Here is a 21,089-nt window from a genome sequence, read left to right on the forward strand (position 1 = left end):
TTGTCCTCGCCCACTGCAGGGCCAGAAGTGTTGCTGATGCCATGGTGTGGGTCGGGTTAACAGGGCTGCTTGTGAAGCCCATTCAGCAAAATAATAGCACAGGATCAGATTAAATAAATTTACCTCATGTTCCATTTGTACCTACCATTCCTAGCTGTTAACTGAACAAAATAGCTCTGCCATATGAAGGATTTGGGTGAAGCTGTTGTACTAGACTGTGTCATGAATGTACCACCAGGGGGCTCCAATGCTGTAGGATTTTACGTTGGATTTCCCAGGAGAAAAGCCAGAGAAACATTTGTGCTTATGGGACTGAATGGAGGGAGAGAGCTAAGGAACACCCAGGTTGACAGCCAGATATATTGCTGTATTCTGGCCCTAATGCACTTGGGGGGGGGGGAATTTGACTCGTCGCAACATAGGGGTTTGGGCAAAGGGGCCATGATGTTCTCCTGACCCAGGAAATGGCTGATGCTCTCGGCTTTTGTGAGCTGCTGGCAAGTATTTTCTGGGGCACTCTCTCCGGAATGCTCTAACCTTTAAGCACAGAGAACACTCCGCTAAGAAAAATAATGGACCTTGGCATTTTCATAGGAATTACTGGCATTGTCCCTCGGCATTTCCATTGCTCTTGGCTGTCCAGGAGGTCAAGTCTCCTTTAATTATGTGTTGCTCCACTACCTCTTCCTGTTGATTTGGCAAAGCGTGTATGGCAGTGTGCAACTTTTCTTGGAAAGGCTGCTAGAATTTCTCTGAAAAACGTACTGAATAGGCCGGGGAGTGAGGAAGGTGGGGAGGGGGTGCAAGTGAGGTTATTTCCTTTGCCGACAGCACCAAAATTACCAATGAATGCTCTGTTTGGAAAAGTCGCTGTCTATGCTACTTCAGCCCCCTTGAGATCTACAGTTTCTTGCTGCTCAGGGGCCATCAAATCTTTGTATCTCAAATTGCGTGGTATGTAAAGAATTATTCTTAGCGTAAGGAATAGGGGAAGCTTGTATATTTTCATCTTTACTATGTGAAGGGGAAGGAGGAGTTAATCATATATGGGATCAATGCGGCTTTAATGTGCACATAGGAGGTATACTGCTTTGTAGCGTACTACTTTGTATTAGCTATGAACCAGCTTCTCTTTGGGCACACGTGTATATTTTAGTTAGATACACTTCTTCATGTCTCCTCCTGATAAATTGCAGTCCCTGAGCCTGCAGTGATCTCTTCCCAGGCACAGGGGTCTGTACTGGGGCACTCATTGCAGGATCAGGGTCTAAAGGTACGTCCAAACTACAGCTTCTGTAGTGGCATAGCTCTGGCAGTGCAGCTGTGCCACTGTAGTGCCATAAACTAGTTGCTTCCTACATGGACAGAATGGGTTTTTCCATTGACATAGTTAATCTACCTCTCGGAGAGGCGGGAGCTAGGTCTGCAGAAGAGTTCTTCCATCTGTGGTGCTCCTCGGGGGTAGGAGGCACCTCACCATCACCTGCCCTGAGCGTGAAGCTGTCTTGTCTGTGCCTGCTGTGGACGAGCTTCCTGAAACCAACAGCCTCGGGCAGCACAAGCACTGGCTGCCAGGCCGCCGCAGGCCTCACGCTCTCTGTGCAGGTAGTAATAGGTGCACTCCAACTCCCGAATATTCCAAGCATTTCCTGTGCAGTCCAGCCCCTCATCTGTCCATGGACACTCCCAGAACGATCAGGCCCACTGTTTCCACCAGTACGCACCAGCCTGTAAGACTCCAGAGCATCGCTTGGCTTAACACCACAGCACTTAGATATTCTTGTTTTCACTTTAAATATATATGTTTGACAATAAAAGACCAGAGATTCAGGCATAGTGAGTAAAGAATATTGGAAACAAATGGTTCTATATCAAACAAAATCATAACATGCTTTTTTTTTTTTTAAGACTAAACTTTAACTGGCAAGTTGTCTAAAGAAGCTTATCTCACCCAAAGCTCTCTCCAGAGTTTTCAGCCAAGCCTGGCTGAGACCCCATGAAGCAAAACCGCTGTCCTTTTTCCCCCTTAGTGAAGGGTACCATGGTGTCCTGTTTGCCTCCCAAATACAGTGGAGCAAACCTTTGATATGTATCCCAACAGATGGGGTTCTCTCCCCCACCCCTGCTGATTGTCTCTCCTTATTAGTTTCTTTCTGAAGTCCCCACAATCCTTCATTTGCCTTCAGTTCAGACTGGTGATAGGAGAACTATTGTGAATGAGGCAATGCTCAATTTACATGTAAACATATAAATATCTTGTCTGGCAGAGAACCTGTTTTTTTGCCTTTGCTGGTGACCAATCCCCCCAGACAGACTTGAAGAATGTATTTTCAGTGTCTATACAATGATATTGATGACCGATGTGACATCGGGGTTCATTTCAGACCTCTCATGGCATTCTGTGGTGAACAGAATGTACAGGTCAGAATCACAAGATTCCTGTAACCCCTCTGCACCCCGTTGCCAGTTGGTATTAGGAGGTTGTGGGGTCACACCATCGACCCAGCTGCATCTACACCAGGGTTAGGTCAACCTAACCACAGCCCAGTGACATTTTTCACAGCCCTGAGTGACATAGCTAGGTCAATCTAATTTTTAAATGTAGACCAGGCCTTACTCTCTTCCAACAAGAATTTCACATTTTCTGCAGCAAAATGGCACCTAGGCAGGTGACTCTGATGGTACCAACCAATGGATTCCATCAACATGGATAAATTCCTTGAAAGGAAAGAGTTCCATTCACCATGAGGGATTTTAAGATATGAAATGCAACATTTGGATGCTATTTCCAAACTCGTGTTGTCCTGCTTCTTATAGCTTTCTCTCCCTTGTGTCTGTGGCAGACTGACAATATCCTGTGTTATCCTGAACAAACCTTATGGAATTAAGTTAAACTTTATTGAATTAGGGTTAATACCTTTTGGGTACATTATATTAAAAATGCAATTGTGTCTGGGTTATCGTGGTATTGCATGTGCCTTCTCTACCGGGGGAGGGGAGGCAACTGCTAATGAACTTCCTCCTTTATCAACCCTTTGAAGCCCCCACTTGGAGAGGTGGGGTTGGAAGGACTGGGTGCTTGTTCTGAGCTGAAGCTGTGATGAACTGGTAAGCACAAAAATCACCTTTGGGTGGGGGGTTGAAGGACTGATCCTCCCAAAACTCCATGTTATGGTTGGGGGTTAACTCTGGCAAACTTATTAGCATGTGTGAAGGTTCTTCTGTTATTTTTATTATGTTTTTATGTAATGCTTTTTACCTTCAGAATAAATTAGGCTTGCATAGGAAGTGCTGTGTGCTACTTTTATAACTATAGCTATTCTACCTGTTAACCATCTCTAACGAGAAAGCAAGCAGCTATCCTTGGGTAACATCTTTGTGCTAGGAAATACATTGAAGGCAGAGAACCATGGAGCCTGAAAATTCCCTGCTTAGAAGGGAGCGGGCCTGTCTCCCCGTGGAAGGGAGGCAACAGCCGGGGAGTTGGACGCTTGAGAGTGGGTCTGGGACACTAAAGTGAACTGGGAGAGTGTTCATTAGGACTCTGGAATAGTTAACCTACAATGGGATTTTCAAAGCTCTCAAATGGGACCTGGCATCCAAATCCCTTAAAAGTAATGGGAATTGAGTGTCCAAATTCTTTTAAGCAGCTTTGGAAATTTACAAGAAATAATTCCTGCATCGAATTCACTGCCATTAAGAATGATCTTGGCCAAGTACAAAGTGTCAACTGGCAATAGTCCAGTTCATACTGCCGTCTGCATTACCCCAGCAAGTGGGTTCACAGTCAAAGTTCTGACCCAATGGCAATGCAGTTGTGTGAGGGATCAGGGTTTTGGACCTACTTCAGCACTTAAGGGTAACTTTGCTCTTAGTAATAGTATCACGGTATAGGTATCTTCCTTCAGCTTTCCCGTTACTAATGGGCACGGTTATTCCTGCGTGCTGAGGTGGGGAAGAGGGAAACAACGGAGGGGCAAGAAATATTTGGTCAAGTTTTATTTTGATCTCACTGTTTATTTGTATTACAGTAGCACATAGAGGCCCCAGTCAAAATGACACCTAGTAAGAGATAGTCACTTCCCCAAAGAGCCTACGGTGTAGATAGCTACGGGTGGGAGGAAAGAAGTATTATAAATTCCCATTTTACAGATGGGAGAAACCAAGCACTGAGAGATTAAGTGACTTCCTCAAGATCATGCAGAAAGTCAGTGGCAGAGCTGGAATGGACCTCAGATCTTTTAAAGAATAAATCCAGTGCCTTCAGCACATGACCATCCTTCCCTGGGATCTAATGTTTCATTATGACTGTCTAACGCGGTGTGATTTTTTTTTTTCCCACCCCCTTTCTTCCTCTCTTCCCGCCTTCCCTAGGTACATACATACCTCAGGCTGTTGGCATTGCCCTACATCCACATGAATGGAGACCTAGCAGGCAGAAGAACAGCACCCCTCCTGGGGATCCCAGGAAGAACTATCCCTATATGGATGGAACCTTCAGTGAAGATGACTGGGACAAACCCACCAGGTATGTAGGGGCTGGAAGAAGCAGGGAGGAGGTGGGTAGGCGTGTGGGTATGTGCATGTCCATACTGACTGTGTTGTCATATTGTATTTGCAACATGTAGGGTGTGTTTGTGCATGCATGTGTGTGGTGGAGCAGTTGAATCAGGGATGGAGAATGGACAGGATAGTTTCTATTAATCTCTTCCGAACTACAATCTAATAGTTGCCCAGTTCATATAAACTCTTAAGTTGTGTTGTCACTGCTGAGAATTCAGTTGTTATCTACAATATTTAACACATACAGTGCAGGGTGTTGATGGCTTGTCTTGTCATGGGTACCATGGTGACAGTCTCCAGTATTCAACCGTCTTGTCTTTGAGATTTAAACCCGAGGTGATTTGTAAGTCTATGCACTGATGGGGGTATGTGTGTGTTTAAGATGCAAGTGGGGTTATCAGGTGCATGCAATACTGCAGTTTGCTACCAAATCTCAAATTTCAGTTAGGTAATCTTTTAAAAAAAAAAAAAAAATTAGACTTGTTATTGGTAACTTAACCAACAGGCTTTGATAAAGATCATGCACCATGAATTCTTCACTTCAGACTACATTGGCAGTACACTTTGTATTAACACTGCAGTTTCCCAGGGACATTATACAGTGAAACGGTCTTCAAGGACCAGCAGAATCTCTCTTCCTAAAGCAGGCGGGTCTTCAGTTGTTATAACAAAATTGTATCGCAAACCCCCTGGACTTATGTTCAAGGTTGTGTAAAACAGTGGATTACCTGTTAGAGGCAGACCTTACTGCTGGTTTCACTGTACTTTACAATGAAAGGATAACTTGGTAGCACTACCTCCTAAAGCGATCACCTGTTGCTCCCACTCTGGCTCACCTTGAGTTGTACCTTCTTCCACCAGTTAGTCCAGCTGAAGAAGTCAAGGTGACCAAGAGTAGCAGAATCAAGCCCTTGGCTCAGGCTACTGCAGGTGCTACAGAAATAAACACTGTAGGTGTGCAAGGGAACAAAGCTGCTCTTCGCTTTCCCATGGAACTTCTGTTGTTGAGATTCACGTCTGCTTTTTCCCCTGCTCCTACCCCTAATATTGCTAGGCAGCTCTACACAGGGCTTCCCTGAGGGGGGAAGAGGGGCTGACCCCTCACTGAGTTACACGCAATGAAAGGAGTTCCTACTTCATTGACTAATCCTGCCCTTGACATTCTCCAGTCGCCCCATAGTTGTGTGTGTTGCGTGTTTTTTTTTTTTTTTTTAATTTTTGTTTGTCAAAACAAAACAAAAAATTAGACCATCTCATGGACATTTCCACCTATTTAGAAATAGTAAAGCTGGAAGGAAAACCATCAGCAGCTGATATTTTGTATGTATTTTGGTCCTTCTAGAACAGCTTGCCTCGCAGAGGCTGTTAAGCTTTAAGGGTTCCTATAGGGTGGCTGCTTGACAGCTGTAGCTACCATATTTGTTGAGCCTTTGTAATGGCTCTTGAAGCCAAACCCATTCTGACTCAGCTCTGGAAAACTAACACGCACAAGTCAGAGAGCCAATTCGACCATGCGTCGTCTTAGGGAGAAAACAATTAACCTATCTAACCGCAGCTGTTTCCAACCCGGAAAAGGCATTGGTGCCAGTGATGTAAGATCCCCAATCTAGAGTTCTGAATGCATTTTTATAATGATAGATTTGACTTGCTGATTCAAGATGTGAGAGACTCCAACTGTAGGAAGTGTCTATCTCACTGGAAACTTTACAGCAAAGAAAGAGAATGGGGAAGGGAAGCGAAGTTAGAGTCTTTGGCATTATAATAGTAGGTTTCAGTCTAAGTCTAAAGGGGTTTTTGTTTATTTTTATAAAATCGGTCACTGGGTAACTTTGGACTTCTCTAGTGCAATAAACTAAGGCCCTGATCCTGCAAAGACTGACTGACTTGTGTGCTTAAACTTATGCAGTGTGAATAGTCCCATTGAAGCCAATGGGGCCACACACAGTGCATTAAGTTAAGCATGTGTTTAAAAACTTGCATGATCTGGGCCTAAACTTAGTATGGATCTGGAAGTGGGGCTTTTTAAATAGGGAGTCTTCCGTTAATTGGATGAAAAAAATCAACGGCTTTTTGACTGGTGTTCAAATAGAATATTTGATCTTTGTTAAATAGCATTGACTGATGGAGAAGCTTCTCTTGTTTGAAAAGTTAATGACTCAATTTTAGCTATGTAAATTGTCACCAGATACCACAGAGATAGAATCTTATACATGCAGTTACTAATAATATTGGTAGAAGATAGCGTTGCTGAGATTAGATACGGTAGAACTATCCGACTGCTGGGTTTATAATGCGTTGCTGTTTCTCAGTATGGCATATAGAGAGGACTTCCTTGGAGACCTTAAGATATTAGATCGAGAGTTTCTTGTCTCGGGGGCTGTTTTACACAGTACCTGGCATATTTTAGGCACTTCCATAATGCATAAAACAATGCTAATAATTCCCTTGCCATGAATCTCTCAAGCCACTTCAGTGCATTCAATTGCCATTTGCTTTAGAGGTCTAAATAATGTACTCCTGCATCATGTCTAGTAGCTCGCTAGTGGAGATACTGATTTCCCCATCACTGCCGTGTCTGTATCTGCCCAGTATTGCACTGTAAATATTTCTACCAGTTTGAGAGCGATTTCTTCCACATCTACATCTGGTGAAAACATTTAAACAGGTAGTGATGTTGTAAGTGCAGCCACTGTTTCATAGACATGAGAGAGAAGATCTATTTGACTATATTGTCCACTTCCCCTTGTTACTGTCAATATGATAAATACATCTTAAGTTAAAGCAAATGCTGGGTCATATGAGCTGCACTCAAGTTCCCTGTGTTGTTAATAGCAGCGTTATTGCTTGTCTAGGCTAGCGCAAATCATTTTATATACATCTCTCTACATTATTTACTCTCACAGAGACCTAATGTATTTATCATTTTCTCACCATGTCTGTTACCCTCTGTGTTTTTCTCTCTCTTCTCAGGTGTTCTGTGTCTCAGATCTGAACTCTGTCCCATCAGCCTTTGTACTAACAGTCTCTGAGGCTCCTGGTTTACCCATAATGCATCCTTTTTTTCTTTCACTTCTCTGTTTCACCAAAACGTCTTCCCAAACCTACAGTCTTCCTACACGCACTTTTTATTTACCCTTTTGAACTTGACATTACTACACCAACTTAATTCTTCCTTTGAAGGACTTTTGCCCTGTTAGTAAGTGCATGGAGGTTTTGTATTTGGACTCTCTTGCCCGAAAAGTTCATATTGTTTGCTTTTGTATGTGAAGACTCTTCAAGTCTCTGCTTTTACTGGTGAGCCACTTGCCCTAGCCTTGCGGCTTTCTTCCCGCTGCAGAAGAGTGCTGACCATTTTTGGTTCCTACGTTACAACAGATATCCCAACCGCCAAAACGGCCTTGAGACCGCTCACGAGGATAGTTTTTGGCGTGTTTTTGGAGAGGCTTTGGAGGACTTGGAAACATGCGGCCAGTCTGAACTTTTGAGGGAGATCGAGGTAAATCAACTTGGAATTGTTCTAACCAGTCCATTCTCACCACTTGTAGTAAGTGATTCCCCTTGTATGCTAAATGTTGACAATATCTATGCAGGGGAGGGGCAAGGATTCTATCAGAGTTTGATCCCTTGAAATATTTGTACTTTCAGATCACTCAACTCATCTGTTAATAGTCTGTTCAGTTTTTTTCCCATCAACTGTAAAAATATTCACAAAAAGCTTTTCTTGTTTTGACCAGCTTCATAGCTAACCAAACAATAGTAATAAAATCATAGAATATCAGAGTTGGAAGGGATCTCAGGAGGTCATCTAGTCCAAACCCCTGCTCAGAGCAGGACCAATCCCCAGCAGGCCAATGCTCAGGCCAATGCTCAAACCACTGAGCTATCTTCCCCTCCCCCCAAAAATGGCAAATACTCTATTGAAGCAGTATTTCTGATTGACAAGCTCTGCAGATTGGCCAAAATGGGTCCAAAAAACGTGTGTACTGAACAGTTGTTGTTTTAGATGGCTGAGAGCCCAGCACGTACCTTGCATTCAGATGTCTACACCCACTGCTGGTTCAGTAAGATAGATAAATGGTAGATTTTCATCCAATCCCCCCACTCCTCTCCCCTCCCCACCCTCCCCGGAAAATTTATAAGAAGGTGGCAGCTTCCTGTAGACCTAGCGTTTCCTTTCTTCATGAGCTACTCTCTTGTCTTTATCCACAACACTGGAAGTTGGAAGTCCTGTTATTGTCTCTGGCTGTGGGATGGGCAGGTTGGAATTTAAAACCTTGTGGAGAAAGTAAAGCAGGAAAGCCCTCTTCAGAAATCACTTTAAAAATCATTAGAAAGTTCTGTAAGGAACAGCCCTGCACTAGCAGGACTGGCTGAATATCCATCTTCTAATCTAGGAATCAGTTGTTACAGAAGACCAGATTGTAGCCTGGCTTTTGCAGTGATGCAAAGGAGTGAGGGGTGTAAGGCGAGCTGCCTGTATCACAGTTTTCAGTGCGGGATTGGAAGCAGGTTCTGCCCAGCTGCTACTCCCCCTGATCTGTGCAGGCAGGTGAGGACTGCATGGATCCTTGGCCTCACTTTGCTCGCCTCCTCATCCCCCCCTCCCAAAAGACACTTGGCCAGCAAAGCCACATTGGCACACAAGGTGATGTATGCTGTGCTGGGTATAGGTCTGGAGCAACAGGGAGACCAGGAGGAACTTTTTTCAGAGTAGCAGCCGTGTTAGTCTGTATCCGCAAAAAGAACAGGAGTACGTGTAGCACCTTAGAGACTAACAAATTTATTTGAGCATAAGCTTTCGTGGGCTACAGCCCACTTCATCGGATGCATAGAATGGAACATATAGTGAGGAGATATATATACATACAGAGAACATGAAAAGGTGGGACTTGCCCAACCAACTCTAAGAGGCTAATTAATTAAGATGAACTGTTGTCAGCAGGAGAAAAAAACGTTTGTAGTGATAATCAAGATAGCCCCTTTAAGACAGTTTGACAAGAAGCTGTGAGGATACTTAACATGAGGAAATAGATTCAATGTGTGTAATGGCTCAGCCATTCCCAGTCTCTATTTAAGCCTAAATGGATTGTATCTAGTTTATGGAACTTTGTGACTTTGCATCCCAGGCTGCTCTTGGGGAAGTCCAGCAATGCACTGCTCCCTACTTAGAGCATATTGTAAAGTCACTCTCTAGACTTGCGATCAAAGTCCATTGAAGTCCATGGAACGATTCCCATTTTCTCCAATAAAGTTTGGGTATTTGAGTTTTCCAGTTCACAAGGCAGTGAAGTGATAGGGAATTTAAAAAACATAAGGTTTCCATTCACCGCCCTCTTTAGGAAAATGAGGATATTGCAGATCTATTTCACACAGCCACAAGAATCTATTTGATTATTCTCCTCCTTTGTTCCAAGCCAAAGCAGACTGATCTTCTCTAGCTATCTGACACTAGCACAGGTGAATTAAATCCTCCATTGGGTGGGGGGGAAGGATTTGTTTAGATGCTTAATCAGACGGCTCTTTCCCTGTGCACACCAGTGATTGGTCATTGACTTGCCACTGCTGAGCTTTGCTTGGCTATCTGCTCCCTACCTTTCATTTTTTTTCTTGTGCCTGTTGACATTTAAGTGAACTTCTGAGCTTGAACCTTGGAATTAAGATGTTCATTACTAATTTAGATTGTGTGACCTGGAGCCAGTCGAGGTTGCGTACACCGATTTCTTGATTCATTCCTTAGTTTTGATCAGTATAATCCCTTTAATGAAAAACATGGCCAAATAGAGACTTTTCTACATAGAGGGCTCTTTAAAGGGATGCTATGAAGGGTGACTGGTCCTAAATGCTACCTAATTTCATATTATTAACCTTTTTAAAGGCTTGGTCAATTTTCCTAAATGAAGGCTGCCTCCTCTTGACATATAAAATCCATTGGTGTTGGAACTAGGGGTGCTGGGAAGCTGCCGCACCCCAGCCCCCGGCTTGAAGTGGTTTCCATGATATACAGGATTTACAGTTTGGTTCAATGGCTCTCAGTATCCCCGCTATACAAATTGTTCCAACACCCCTGATAAAATCCTAATATTTTTGATGGAAAACTTGCTGTGGAACTCAAGGTATTGTCTTGCTTAGCCATTGCAGACAAATGCCCGTGCAACATACTGCAGCTCTGGAATCAGGTATTGTATCAAAACCTACCAGAATCCTTTTCTGTGATCCAGATTCTGGTATACTTCAGTTCCCTTCCTGCTCATAAAGAACAGAGCAGGCTGGCACACTAGAGGGATGGTGGCACGCCGAGAAACTATCCTCCGATCTTTTTAATGCCATAAATTCCCAGAGCTATATTATAGGGAGATGGTGCAAAATCAGAGTGCAGCTGGCTTAAGGTTTTATACCTGAGTAGGCAGGCACAGGCATGGGGGAAGCATATTGCTTGCTGTCTTTATTGTATCTCTAGAACACATGTAGCATGCGCTCCCCCCATGTCTGCCTCCTGCTGCTTGTCGAGTCCACAGTCACATCTCTTCAGGGTATTTAGCCCTATTTGCAGTGTTAGTGGCTCTCACTCCCTTACATTCAAAGAGTGCTGGCTTGAAGCATTCTGAGCTCTTTCTGCACAGGGATGCTGAAGAGGAAGGGATTTCCTGTGTGTTTCCATAGTGAAGAAGCCATAATTTGCCCCATAATCCATAGAAATGTAGGTCTGAAAGCAATCTTGATAGGTCATCTAGTCCAGTCCCCTGCATTGAGGCAGGACTACGTATTATCTGACCGTCCCTGACAGGTGTTTGTCTAACCTGTTCTTAAAAACCTCCAATGGTGGAGATTCCACAACCTCCCAAGATAATCAGTTCCAGTGCTTAACTACTTTTGCGGTTAGGAATTTTTTCCTAATGTATAATCTAAATCTTCCTTGCTGCCCATTACTACTTGTCCTGTCCTCAGTGGTTAAGGAGAACAATTTATCACCTTTCTCTTTATAACAACCTTTTATGGACTTGAAGACTGTTATCCTGTTCCCCCATCAGTTTTCTGTTCTCCAGACTAAAAACCCAGTGTTTTCAGTCTTCTCTTGTAGGCAATGTTTTCTAGACCTTTGATAAAAATTTTTGCTCTCGTCTGGTCTTTCTCCAATTTGTCCACATCTTTCCCAATAATGTGTATGCCAGTATCATTTCCCTGGTGCTGCCTCACTGAACTGTTAGTCTATGAACTACAGTGGTGTCAGCAAATCAGTGTTTCAGACCCTATAATGTCCTTCCCAAGATGTCCATAGAATGACATAGAGTTTCTGAGAAACAAAAGCAAAACCTGTCACTTGAGAGGAAAACCAGTTTCAGAAGCAAAAAGATCACTTCTCCAGGCCCAGACCGTTTGAAGGAACCTTCTCTCTGTCTTGAAAACCCAACCTCACGCTAAACAACCTGTAGCTAGCAGTATAACTTGCATATTTTGACGTATTGAAAAGATAAAGGACTTTGCTGTACAATAGTTTGACTATAAGCTTGTTCCACTGTTGACCATTCTGAATGTACGAAAAGATAACCTTGAACTCCTCCTAGAGACTGCTGGGAGTTGATGGTTGTGTTAAGGGAATGTCAGCTAGATCTGCACTAATTCCAGCATTCTTTTTTCAGTTCCTTGAACAAGTACCTATGTACATAAAATGTGTACAAGTGTTTTTTTTTTATAAAAAATGATCCCTCCATTTTTCCATGGGGGGAAAACTGGCTAAAGATTTCTGACAAACAATGAGCATTTGCTGAGATGCCTGCCCTTTTTGTAAGTGGCCCCTATAGCCAGCCAGAAGTGACTACATTTCTACCATTTGGGTTAGAATTACGTCTCCTCTGGTTGGTGCTGAACATTGTGTCACCTGCTTCTCTCTCAGTTGCTTTTGTTCTTCTAGGGTCCATCAGTTCTTGCCACTCAAACTTTTGTTTAGCCCAGTTGAACTAACTTACCACCTTATCCACAGGCGTCCATCATGACAGGGAGCGTGCACAGTCTGGGCCTGGAAGGGAGCAAACTGCTCGTGGACTCTGTTAGTGAGTCTGGATTGAGCCCACTGAGGAAAGGAAACTCCAACTGCTGCGACGACAGGCAGAGCGACAGCAACATCGCTCCCACCAAGAAGAATGAGAGGAATCTGGAGATGAAGAAGATTAAGGAGGAGGTGCAGGAAATCATGTCTCCGACCCCTCTCGAGTTGCACAAGGTCTGTGTTTAGAAAGAGTTCACTTTAGTGTTATTCCGAGGATCCCTCGGTTACAAATAACATTGTCAGGGTTACACTGGGGATTACACTGAGAGACTGTCAGGGAATTTGCCCTTATACTGCACGTTGCCTGCCAAAAGGGGCAGCAGGAGAAAAATTCTGCTGGGAAGTGAGTTTTCTGTCATTTGTTCCCGACATGTCTACAGCTGAGCCAATATTTTATTTATATTTTCCCGGATCAGCCACGAAACTGAAAAATGAAATAAAAAATTGGTTAGTTTTGAATTGAAACTGGAGGGGGAGGAAGTGTTTCCCTCCCCCACCCCACCCTCAATGAAAAATATTCCATTTGGGTCAAATGAAACATTTCAAATGTCAATTTGAATTAATACTTCATTTATCTCTTCGGTACATGTTCTCAGGGTGTCAGATTAATGGGAAGGTGGCCTCCCACTAGAATACAGCAGCAGAGGTCTTTGCTCCCACCTAGAGATGGACTCAGACATATTGACCCTAGATCTTTACCCCATATCGCCAAACTTTGGGAGAATTCTAATGCCAACTTTGGCTTGCTCCCCTCTGTGTTTGTTTTAAGTGTAGACTAGGCCAAAGTCTAACACCAAGCTACAGCATAGCTCCTGCATGCCAAGTTCCTTGGGGGTAAAGGGAGAATACGATGGTATTCATCACAGGTAGTTAATGATGGTAGCGATGGCAATAATACACTGCCTCCACCTTCTGGATTTAATTTGTGGGGAGATGTTGTGCCTACAAGCCCACAATTCCCAACTGTGTTGCCAAAATATGACTCAAAATGGAGTTTGCTGGGCTTTGCTCCTGGCTGAACTGGCTCTCACTGGCTGAGGGCCACTGCTTCTCTGGCTGGGGGGCACTGAAAAGAACTGTCCTGATGTCTCCTGTCAGGCAGAAATATTGCTTTCACTGGTGGGGTGGATGAGCTACCAGCAGCCTCTGCTGCTGGGGAGGAGGGAAGAAGGGAGGAGAGAGGCTTAAAGTGGGTTCAGCTCAGTACAGCAGCTCTTCTCTGATCTGATCCCAGGCAGCTGGCTCAGTGTCAGCTGTCTGAACGGCTGGTGGTGGAGATGCATTAGTCCTTGAGAAGCTGGAGGGAAGCAGCAGCTCTTGGCTGGGCTCTTTTGGTCGCAGCCAGCACTGTTATGAATTTGGTGCTACTCACTCAGTGATTGGCTATTGGTGCTGATAACACCACAGTCTGGCAATTCCTAACATTGGCGCATCCAGGAAAGAGCAGAGCAGGTTGAGGCGGTAGAAGGGCAAAACCAAAATGGCACAAAGCCGAAAACAGTACCAGTTTGCAGCTAAGTCACACCCCAATCCACCGTCACAAATTGTGAACACTGACCCAATTTTGAGGGGACTGTGGTTTCATCATTTTACCACATGTTCTTAATGGTGGTAAAACTCATCAGTGTGATGTCTCTGAAGCAAGCTATTGGATAAACCACCAAGATTAAAAATCTGTAAGAGCTGTAAATAATTCAACAACCTGCTTGGAAACACTCATCTTTGTCAATTAATTTCATTCAGATTTTCAGCACCCAAGCATGCCTGGTGGACACACAAGATGCCTAGAGTAGCTCAAAGCAAATACGAGTTGCCCCATTGTTTAAAAATTCCATTATTTGACCAGCACGGTCCACCTCTTTGTGACTTAATATAGAAGTTGTAGGTTATCCAAAAACTTGTGATTTATAACTTTACTTAAACTTTTTTCTTCTCCCCCAAGCTAGGGCAGAAGATTTGTTTGTGATTTATGTGCCCATTACCAAAGCATCTGAACATACGACGTGTATAAATAGCTGGCCGTGTGTGCACAAGTTTAAATTAAACTCCTCCCAATACTAATAGACCACCAATGTTTACTACCCAGTCCAAGTAAAACCCCACCAGGAGACCCAGAGCAGAATCACACGGCTGTACTGCCATGCTTCTCTCATGTATCTGTGGCTTATGCTGCATTAGAATTTCTTGTTCAATGCTGTTCCATGCAGATGACGCTCCACAAGGACCCAGAGAGTGAAGACTTTGGATTCAGCGTCTCTGATGGCCTGTTGGAGAAAGGTGTCTATGTAAATATGATCCGTCCCAATGGGCCGGCTGATCAGTGTGGCCTCAAACCTTACGACAGAGTCCTTCAGGTAAGGGATGCAAAGAACAGCTCTGGGGATAGGAAATGAGTGATTGACTGACTGAGAGGAAGCGCGAAGTTTGTAAGATTCCATTAAGGTGACACAACTTTATAAAAGCTAGTGGGTAGGCAGCTAGCTACACCGCCCTTAGCATTACAGTGCACCTGGAGCCAGCTAGCGCTTAATACTGAGAGATTACTATGTAGCAGAGATGGACCTGAGCTCCAGATCAGAATCACACATTATTTTGGGGAAGTTGCATCCAGATCCAAACTGCACAGCCTCGATTTCTCTCTAGTGCTAGGCGAAAAGTCTTTTTCATCCTTTCCCTGGTGCATCAGGGGGACTTTTCAGGTAAACCAGAGTTTCACACATCAGTCCAAGCAAGACAGCATGTGCAGTTCCATGTGGATTTAAATGGTATGCTTGAAGTTCAGTGCATAACCATTTCGTGTCTGCATAGAGAATTCTAGGAAACGTACTCTTCAAGTGAAGTCTTGTTCATAGACTCACTTCCCCTAATGACCCCTGATCCCCCTGAATATTTGCTGCAGAAACTAAATACAATATGCAGTAAACACAGTCAACAACCTATGCCGATATATTTGACCACCGAGGAGAGGATAATAATGGGGGATGGGTGGGGATTGGCTTTAGATATTTCCAAGAGACTTACCTGTATAGTGCAGCAAGCCCAACGCTGATAACAATAGGGAGAGCACAGTCCGCTAGAGAAGGCATTGCCACTTGGAAAGGCGGGTTTTGTGACCATGTTAGAAGTCTTGAAACTCTCATAAGGATGTTTTATTTTTACTAATTTTAACTGAGGAGAGGGGTCAGTGCCCAAATTAGCTGAAATATCTGATGTACATCAGGTGACTGAAAAACTGGCAGCAGCCCAGGGAGCCTTATTTGAGCTTGTGATGGTCCGTAGCCAGTTGGCTGCTATACAGCTATTCCTTCTCAGCCTCAAATAAAAGATTAGCGGCTTGTACATTCTTGCACCAATTAGGCTCTGCAGCCGCCTTTCTGGTGAATGCTGGATGTGTCGTTATCCAAGTGAATGCCAAGCGTTGTGTGTGTATGTGCATGAAATCTTAACGGGAGCAGAGACTTTGACAATCCCCAACTTCAATGTCTCTTTTTGGTCCATTGTAGACCTAGAAGTAGACAAGGTTGTCTTTTGTTATAGCTATTGTACTGGCGTTGAGTGTTGTGCTGAACGAGGACTTTGCAGAAATAGTGCTATAGGTGAACCCAAGAGAAAAATACAGAGAAGGGGCATTGAAGATGGTTCATCATGGAGCTGATAGAGTCTAAAGGTCTTCCTAGATCACTTCTCAGTGATGAGTAGATGCTGCCACTCCTTCCTCCATAGCTATGAAGGGGCCTGTCTACCTTGGAGCCCGTGCAGTTCTACAGCATGCTTGGCAATTGGGGAGCCCATCCTGTGCAGGGCCGCCCAGAGGATTCAGGGGGCCTGGGGCAAAGCAATTTCGGGAGCCCCTTCCATTAAAAAAAACGTTGCAATACTATAGAATACTATATTCTCGTGGGGGCCTGGGGCAAATTGCCCCACTTGCGCCCCCCCCCCATCCCCGGGCGGCCCTGATCCTCTGTCACTGAGTGCAGCTCCATGGGCACTTAATGAGCCCAGAGGAGCCTGCAGGAGGGAGCTACATGGATCCACCATCGGTTGCCCTGTAAAGGAGGCCCAGCCTTGCTCCAATGCTACTTTAGCTCTGGGGAGGTGGGGGCTGAAGTGACAGAGAAATTCCATTCTCCAACCCTGGGGACATCCCTGCATCAAGTTCATCTACTCTGGCTAATCACAGGATGGGGAGGGTTTGCCCCTAAGTAGTTCATATTGCAGGTGATTTAACCTTGGAATATGTTTGAACTTCCACTGAAGACAGCTGGAAAAGTTGTCTCTTTCTTCTGAGTCCTGCGGGGAGGGCTTGCAGTCTCCAGAGAATGTTTTAGAAACCTCCACTGCGCACCAGCTATGCTCTGCAAACCCCTGGAAGAACAGAGCTTGTTTCTAGCAGTCTCAACAATGCATGTGTATTTTTTTTAATTGTGTATGTATATAAGAAAGTCTAAAATAGGTGCCTATAATCCACACAAATGCATGTCTGCTGAAAGATGCTGCTCTGTTCATCTAACCGTAGAGCGTTAAAAGACCAGAAGTGTGATTCTCCCAGTTGTTGAGCACCCTTATTTTCAGTTAGTCAGTGGGAGCTGCAGGTGCTCAGAATCTCTGAGAATCAGGACCAGGCTTAAACTGGGTATAAAATGAAAATGTAGACCGGCTGCTGCTGCTTGTGCCGATAGGTGGAGTATCTGTTGTGGTTTTGGGAGCAGCTTGATGAAGTTGTGGAGTAGGAAAGCACTTCAAAGCAGGCTTTTGCTTTTTTGATACCAGATCCAAGATCTGATGAGATTGGATTAGAGCTCAGCCTGAAACAAACCCTGCAGAATGTGGAAGCTCAGTGAGTTTTTGTCTTTTCTATTGGTGGGATTGTATAGTTTTCCTATGAAGAAGACTTTATAGCTGAACTAGGTGGTGCATTAATCTGACGGGTGCTGCAGTTCCTACAGTCCTGGTAAATCCCATTCAAGGCTGAAGGAATTTCAGGGCCTCAGGACAGACTGTATTCCAAGGACTCCTCTCCAGTGCCAGGTCTCCGTTCTAGTGGCATTCTTGGGTTTTGCAGTTAACAAATGTGTTTTTGTTCTTTCCCACTACACCCCCCACCCCGGCCCCCCCTCTGGCAGGTAAATCGCATTCGAACAAGAGACTTTGACTGCTGTCTGGCTGTTCCACTGATTTCCGAGGCAGGAGACAAACTGGACCTAGTCATTAGTCGAAACCCCCTGGCACTCGCTGCCAATGCCCAACTGGAGACCAGTGGGGAGTTAGTCCCACAGTCCTTGGGCGTGGAGGTCAAAACAAGCATGCAGACACTCTGAGGGAGGATTTGAATGGAAGGTACCTTTGGGCCCTGTCGTGGTGGAAAAGCTGATGAGTATCCATTGTGGTTTTGTTTTTGCACTGCTCACTGTAATGCTGTATGTAATGTAACTTGCGGGTGGGTCTGCAATTAGCTGTGACTCACAGACCACCAGGCATTGCTCTGAAAGTGCAAGCTAAACCAGACGAGCAGCTTGGACCTTGGTTAATGCAAATGGTAAAATGGGCTGCTGATAGCAGAAAACAGCATCCAGGGTAATTCACCTTTGGCAGGGCAACCTTCAGTCATTGTTCAACTCCAGTAGGCCTGAGCTTTCACTGTGCGTGGGTTCATGGAGAGTGGATCATCTCCTTGCCCCTCTAATGCCCTCATCCTGAAGGACTTGGCCATCCTTTAAACACACACGGTGCTATTTTTTTTTTTTGCGTTGTCGTTTGCTTTCTTAATCATGTACAGTAAGAGTAAAACAAATCCTGGTTTCTTTGAAGGAAACCCTACTTCATTCCCAGGCCTCTTTAAAACACTACCACCAAATCTGACATTTGAAAATCTCCTTTCCACCTGAACATTCACCCACACTGGGCAGCACTAAATCCCATTTAAAACACAACTCAAAACTCGCTTGCTAGTGGCTAGATGCACTTTCTTTTGAAAGCTAAATCCTTTTGATGGATCAGCATCTGTCTCTAGTTGGAAATCCCACCCTCCTCACCCACCCCTTTGGAAATGCAAGGAAGCACTTTGTCCCCCTAGTTGACTCCAAGACACAATTTGGTTGTCTTTCTTCATACGTTTTTACAGAGCACTTAGTAGAACACAGCATCCAGGAAAGCCACTGAATGGCTGTCCTGAATCACTGGCCCTCTTGTTCACATAGACCATCACAGAGATTCCTCTCATTGAAAACCTGGGCTGTTCCTCCGAGTAAACAGCTGAACAACATTCATCTCCGGCCAACTTTGGGGTTATTTTTTTCCAGTGTTTTGAATAAATAAATCCTTGTTGTCTGCTGCCAAATGCTGGCACGAAAAGCCCTCTGCTAGATTGATGTTGTGTTTCCAGTTCCCAAGTGTGCCCCAGATTGGGTCACCTTAGTGCAAGTACAAGTGTGTACACTTTTTTAAATGTCTCTGATGGGTTTTGGACACTTCCCTGTAGTCTGCCATAGCTGCCCTCCTTTGCCTATCGTTAACCTCTCTGTGGTTTGTAAGCACGATGCCTTTTTCGGTAGCTCTTCCTCACCCTGTGTCTCCCTGCACCCAGCCCAGCTCCTTGTAGAAGATATGGGTGTGATATTTGAATTGGTTTAAAAATCTGCCTGCAGCAAACTAGTTGCGATGCAACCAAGGGCGTGATCTCTTCCTTTCTCGTCTCCAAACACACAATCGCTGGCACGTGTCAGTTTCTTCACATGGCAAATGTGATCACCTGCTCCATGTTTCATATATTTGCACTTTATTCTGATTTATTTTTCAACTGATGTCGTAAGGGCCTGTTTTTTTTTCCTGGGGGAGGGGATATCCTTTAAAGACCCCTGCTTAATGGAACTGGGTCTCCTCCTTCTGCTTGTTCTCATTTTATTTATTTATTTTTTGTTGTTGTTGTGTATTCAGGACGCCATGTAGTTTTGAAATGTTCATTGTTCCGCCAAGGCTGAGCCATGACTAATTCCCATGTCTGTACTCTAGCCAAATCTGCAACTGTCTCTCACATCCAGCTATTCGTAGGTGCAACCATTCTCGTCTCAAGTATGCAATATCCCATACCATTGCTGCCATAACTAGATAATGTGCCATAACTGATACTGCAGAGCATTGACAGTACAGCCTAAAGTGTTTTTATATGCAATATTCTAAAAGGCAGAAGCTCAGTGTGGCTTCTAATGGGTTTTTAATGAAGACTTTTATTAAAAAGGCTTTAAAAAAAACAACAACTTGGTCCTTGTATCCCTTCCTATGCATTTTGAATGATACTAAACTGAAATGCATTACTTAAATGTGTATTTTTATCCATATATTAGAGTGTATTCCTTGTAAAGTATTTTTATATGCTAATTTTCTTATGTATCTATGAAAGCACAATATTTAAAGGTACAGCATTTCAAAGAATATTTTAGTCCGGTTTTGGACCTATTTGTAAATCTCTGTATTTAACTGGGATTGCAATGACTTTGTTTGTTTTTTAATTAAATAAAAACAAGTGAAATGCATCTGGCCTTGCTCTTGAGTCCAGTTCTGCTAAAGGTTGGAATGCAGATAATACTGGCTGGTTGGATGGTCCAGCCTGCTCCCTCACGTGCACGTTCGTACACTCGGAGCAGGCCAATGCAGAGGTGATTACGGACGTGGCCTTCCCTTCTGCTCCCTTCCCCTTTGTAGAGAATTCAATTTCCTGGTTGCTAGGATGGAGAAATTCTTTCCCTTCCCCCACATCAGGACAGGGTCTTTCTCTTGTCCCTGGACCTTGTGGGTAAAGGCGCTTTGAACCTTCCCTACACACCCATGTTTGGACCAGGCCCAATCTGGCTGTAAATTTGACTGAAAAGCTTTGAGAGTTTGGATCTGATCTTAGATAGCATTCCGATTGGAGAAATAGGAGTGCTTTTAGAGAAGGGTATAAATTCAAACCCAGAATGTAGTATTTTTCAACATCTATGGGATCCAACTCCAGATCTAGCCCATCTGTAATGGTTACCTATGATGCTCCATGTGCTGCTACCCCTAAAAGCAGCCCTCGGTCGTTAGTATACTTTGGCACACTAAGCTTGAAGTAGATGACTCTTCTGTACCCACGTAAAACCCTCTGATTCAAAACCTTGAGACTAAGGTGACCACCTGTCCTGAATTGGGTGGGACAGTCCTGAAATACAGAGTTGAAGTTCCAGTCCCAGGTTGAATTATTCCAAGATAGCATTTGCCCCGGATCACCTGCGGCACCGTTCTGTGCCTGCCCGAGGCTCGGGAGTGGTGCCAGCCTCTTCCTGCTGGGGCGAGGAGGGGCCTGAGGTGGGCCTTAGTCCCCCCTCAATAAGAGGCCCTGCCCCTTGGTGGTCCTCTCACCCTGAAGCCCTGCCCCATGGCCCGGCCCCCACCTGGGAAGCCCTGGACCCTCTACCTACCCTGGGTGTGTGCCCTGGGGGGGGTGGGGGGAACACAGGCCGGA

The 21,089-nt window shown here is 44.4% G+C and overlaps 1 protein-coding gene and 1 long non-coding RNA gene across 11 annotated transcripts in view; one reads left to right on the plus strand and one right to left on the minus strand.

Moving 5' to 3' along the window:
* The window catches only part of GRIP2 (glutamate receptor interacting protein 2), a 472,776-nt gene extending 452,640 nt beyond the window's left edge, over positions 1-20,136 (plus strand). For 8 of the 10 annotated variants that reach the window (XM_008168031.4, XM_065550900.1, XM_042849851.2 and 5 more), the window contains exons 20-24: positions 4,375-4,528; positions 7,939-8,107; positions 12,542-12,781; positions 14,815-14,961; positions 17,731-20,136. In XM_008168031.4, coding sequence (XP_008166253.2) covers positions 4,375-4,528; positions 7,939-8,107; positions 12,542-12,781; positions 14,815-14,961; positions 17,731-17,925 — 905 coding nt within the window. In that variant the 3' untranslated portion in view covers positions 17,926-20,136. Of the gene's footprint in view, positions 1-4,374; positions 4,529-7,938; positions 8,108-12,541; positions 12,782-14,814; positions 14,962-16,144; positions 17,372-17,730 lie in introns of those variants that run through there. The other 2 variants (XM_042849852.2, XM_042849855.2) reach the window with 2 other exon arrangements.
* LOC122173664 (uncharacterized) lies at positions 9,331-15,808 on the minus strand. Its single transcript, XR_010589039.1, has 2 exons — positions 15,629-15,808; positions 9,331-13,031 (listed from the first exon to the last, which is right to left on the minus strand). It is a non-coding gene; the product is annotated as an uncharacterized LOC122173664 (long non-coding RNA).
* Positions 20,137-21,089: the final 953 nt, after the last annotated feature.

This window comes from Chrysemys picta, chromosome 7, assembly GCF_011386835.1.
Source record: "Chrysemys picta bellii isolate R12L10 chromosome 7, ASM1138683v2, whole genome shotgun sequence".
NCBI classification, from domain to species: Eukaryota; Metazoa; Chordata; order Testudines; family Emydidae; genus Chrysemys; species Chrysemys picta.